Source organism: Micropterus dolomieu, unplaced genomic scaffold, assembly GCF_021292245.1.
Source record: "Micropterus dolomieu isolate WLL.071019.BEF.003 ecotype Adirondacks unplaced genomic scaffold, ASM2129224v1 contig_2284, whole genome shotgun sequence".
NCBI classification, from domain to species: Eukaryota; Metazoa; Chordata; class Actinopteri; order Centrarchiformes; family Centrarchidae; genus Micropterus; species Micropterus dolomieu.
Genome location: NW_025731274.1, coordinates 1 through 3941, shown reverse-complemented (window position 1 = coordinate 3941; position 3941 = coordinate 1). Strand labels below are relative to the sequence as shown.

Below are 3941 nucleotides of genomic sequence, written 5' to 3'. Positions count from 1 at the left end.
CCCCCCCCCCCCCCCCCCCCCCCCCCCGCCATGCACAGGATTAAAAAATATTTCATATAATAACAGTCCCACCTGCTCCCACAATGCACCACGAGTACTTTACATTCATCAGCAGAAACATTCAGGGTTTGTTTTCTGCAAAGAGTCGAACGAAATCAAAGTAAACCTGCGACCTGTGAACACGGAGAGGATTTAAAACTCACACAGGAGTTTTAAATAAACATTTAGGAAATATTTCTTCTAGTTTTGTTTTTCTGTCTTCATGTTCCAAGTAACAGTACTTCACATTACATACTAACATGTACATACATGTAGTAAGTGTGTAAAATAAACAAGTATTTAACATTGTACAGTGTAACAAGTACTGCAGTATGTCAAAGTATTTCTAAAACATTACTACACCTGTAAAGTACAACAAGCTCACAAACATGTTATATACAAGTACGTTACGTTACAGTACTACATAGTATTTTTACATGTAGTGTACACAAGTAGAATGTTACAGGTAATTTCTTATAAATCAGGATACCAGTTAATGTTACAATAATTCCATCATGTGTAAGATACTACATGTATAACAAGTATTTTAACATGTAACAGGTAGAAACTTGCACACTGGAAGTATTGTAAAGTCAAAGAACTAATATAATAATACCAAGTGTGTAACGTACAAGTATATAGCAAGTATAATTACACTTTATTGTACTTTTTACTCTCGTCACTTCCCGACACATGTAAACGTTTGTTGTTATTTAGACTGTTTCTACTTACAGTATGTGAAAGAGTTGCATAACAAGTACAAAGTAAAACAGGTTTGTTTGCAGCAAATCAGCAGCAGCGCTCAACAACAACAACAACAAACTTGTTGTTACTTGAAACGTGAAGACATGAAAACATAAAAATGTTAAAAATTATATGTGACAATAATTTGGTTTGTGTTTCGGGTGGCAACTTAAAAATACTCATAAGAAGTAAAAACCTGAAAGCCCATCACAACAGGAAATGACACCGTAATGTGAGAATGAGTTGGTCCAATCAAAAGGCACGCTAACTTTGGCTTGGTTTGACCCTGCCCCCTTCTCCAACACTGTTTACAGAAGACTTCAAAATCACTGAATTAAATTAAACTAGTTTTGAATCTTTTCGCTGTAAAGCCGCCGCCTCCCTTCGTACGTCCCTCAACATTTAACCAGAGGTCAGAAGGCAGACGGGGAATCGGCACTTCCTGTTTTTAGTGGCTTGTTTCCTAAAATCAGTCAAAGTGAAAATAAAAACCTGAAGCTGCAAAAATAATCTAAAAAAACAGGAGCTGGATTTAAATTAAATATATTTTTAATAGAAAAAAAGAAGGAGGGACATTTGAAGATGAACCAATCACAGCTCAGCTTGATATAAACACACACACAGATATACACACACAATATATAAATACACACACGCAGGTACGACAGGTGGGCGGGACGTCTAAAGCATTACCTATCTCATGTTGTACAGTATAAATACATTCATGATTAAAAAACCTTCCCAAAAAATATTTACCAACAGTACGACGTGTGACAAAAAATATTTTTAACTAAGTGAAAAAATTCTACAAAACAAACCCAAAGTCAGATCAACAAGACCCGCCACCAGCCCTCCAACGGACGCCACGTAAAAAACCCAGCAGGATCCAGAAAAATAAGGCACAGAGGAAGGTTGAGATCGCAGCCACCTAAACATCTACAGTAATAATAGTAACAACAACAACAACAACTTCAGCCAATCAGACGGTGGCAGAAAGTGCCGATGAGAAAGGCACTGAAGACTCAAAACGTTCAGAAAATCAGTGAAACTTTGAAGAAATAATAAAAACATTAATGTCATGATGGAAAATAAAGTTACAGTGAAATATGAAACTTTACAAGACCGAACTTTGTCCATGCTAACTTTAAATATTAAAACAAAATATATATTAGATCTTTCCATCAGTTTGGGCTTTTGGAGAAACAGCAGGTTTTATTTTGAAAATCCTCATTTTAACTTTATAAAGATCACATTAATTTAACATTTAGACAATAAAAAGTTCCACTCACATCATGAACTTTTTGTTGGGACTCCACTACCCACGATGCCATTTGCTACTGGGCATTCAGTCTGCTCAGGAATGTGCTCTGTAACCATGGCAACGCCTCCTCGTGTCATCGCCCGTAACTGTGATGTCACCGTGATGTCAGAGTGTTTGTAGGCACAGAAAGCTCGGTGGCAACGGGAGGTTTCGTATTGGTCCGATTGTTCCTGCCATAAGCCAATCAGAAGCCTTGAAGTCTGGTTGGTCAGATGGTGGGTTTGGAGAAGGAGACTCGAAGGTCAGGGGTCAGATGGTGGGTTTGGAGAAGGAGACTCGAAGGTCAGGGGTCAGATGGTGGACACAAAGTTCAGGGGTCAGATGGTGGACTTGGAGAAGGAGACTCGAAGGTCAGGGGTCAGATGGTGGACACAAAGTTCAGGGGTCAGATGGTGGACACGAAGGTCAGGGGTCAGATGGTGGACTTGGAGAAGGAGACTCGAAGGTCAGGGGTCAGATGGTGGACTTGGAGAAGGAGACTCGGAGGTGCTGGTTGTGGTCCAGCTGGTGGTCGTGTAGAGCAATCAGAGCCTCGATGGCTTCCTCCACAGACGCCAGCTGCATCAGCGCCATCTTCCTGTCCTTCCTGTGACAGCCGGGAAGTGACATCATGAAACAAGGAGGAAACACACGGCAGCCATGTTGTAGTTTTTAGCTCGTCTGACAGACATGTTGGTTAACAGAAAGTGTTTTACTCACTGGAAGAACTTGAAGGCCTTCACCGTGAAGCCGCTGGAGGTGAACACGTCCTTCAGCTCGTCCTCGCTGACGGCGGAGCTGCGAGACGAGAAGGAAGGCGTTAACACCTGGCGGAGTTAGAGAAACACTCCCTGTATAAACACTCTGAGTGGAGCTGAACCTACGGGATGTTGGACAGGTGCAGCGTGGCCGACGGCGGGAAGATGTTGTTGAAGTTTTTGGATCCGGGTTTTTTGAAGCGGTGGAGGGCGGAGCCTGAGAAGTCCCGGGTCAGCGCCTGTTCCTCCTGCCCCGCTCCCCCGCGAGGCAGCTGCACCACCGGGTGTTTGGACAGCATCACCCGAATCACGTTACCATGGAGACGCTGGCCATTCAGGTGACTCATCGCTGTCGGAGGGGGGGATAAATCACAAACATCATTTAGTCGGCGGTAAAACGAATGTGTGTTGAACATGTGATCTATATGTTTAATATACACAGCAAATACATACGTATACAGGATCTCACAGAGTGAGTTCACCCTCACATGTTTGTAAATATCTGATTCTATCTTTTCATGTTCAACACTGAACAAACGACAAACGACACTTTGCTTTACAATGTAAAGTAGCGAGCGTGCAGCTTGTATAACAGTGTAAAGTAGTGAGCGTTCAGCTTGTATAACAGTGTAAAGTAGTGAGCGTTCAGCTTGTATAACAGTGTAAAGTAGTGAGCGTGCAGCTTGTATAACAGTGTAAAGTAGTGAGCGTTCAGCTTGTATAACAGTGTAAAGTAGTGAGCGTGCAGCTTGTATAACAGTGTAAAGTAGTGAGCGTGCAGCTTGTATAACAGTGTAAAGTAGTGAGCGTTCAGCTTGTATAACAGTGTAAAGTAGTGAGCGTGCAGCTTGTATAACAGTGTAAAGTAGTGAGCGTGCAGCTTGTATAACAGTGTAAAGTAGTGAGCGTGCAGCTTGTATAACAGTGTAAAGTAGTGAGCGTGCAGCTTGTATAACAGTGTAAAGTAGTGAGCGTGCAGCTTGTATAACAGTGTAAAGTAGTGAGCGTGCAGCTTGTATAACAGCGTAAAGTAGTGAGCGTGCAGCTTGTATAACAGTGTAAAGTAGTGAGCGTGCAGCTTGTATAACAGCGTAAAGTAG

General features: G+C 42.0%; 1 protein-coding gene across 1 annotated transcript; it reads right to left on the bottom strand.

Annotated features, from left to right (window-relative positions):
- Window positions 1-1314: 1314 nt before the first annotated feature.
- On the bottom strand, window positions 1315-3519 carry LOC123964408 (polypyrimidine tract-binding protein 3-like). Its single transcript, XM_046041394.1, has 3 exons — window positions 2968-3519; window positions 2804-2881; window positions 1315-2690 (listed from the first exon to the last, which is right to left on the bottom strand). Exons 1-3 carry the CDS (start codon window positions 3255-3257, stop codon window positions 2558-2560), a joined length of 501 nt encoding a protein of 166 aa, XP_045897350.1. The 5' UTR covers window positions 3258-3519; the 3' UTR covers window positions 1315-2557.
- Window positions 3520-3941: the final 422 nt, after the last annotated feature.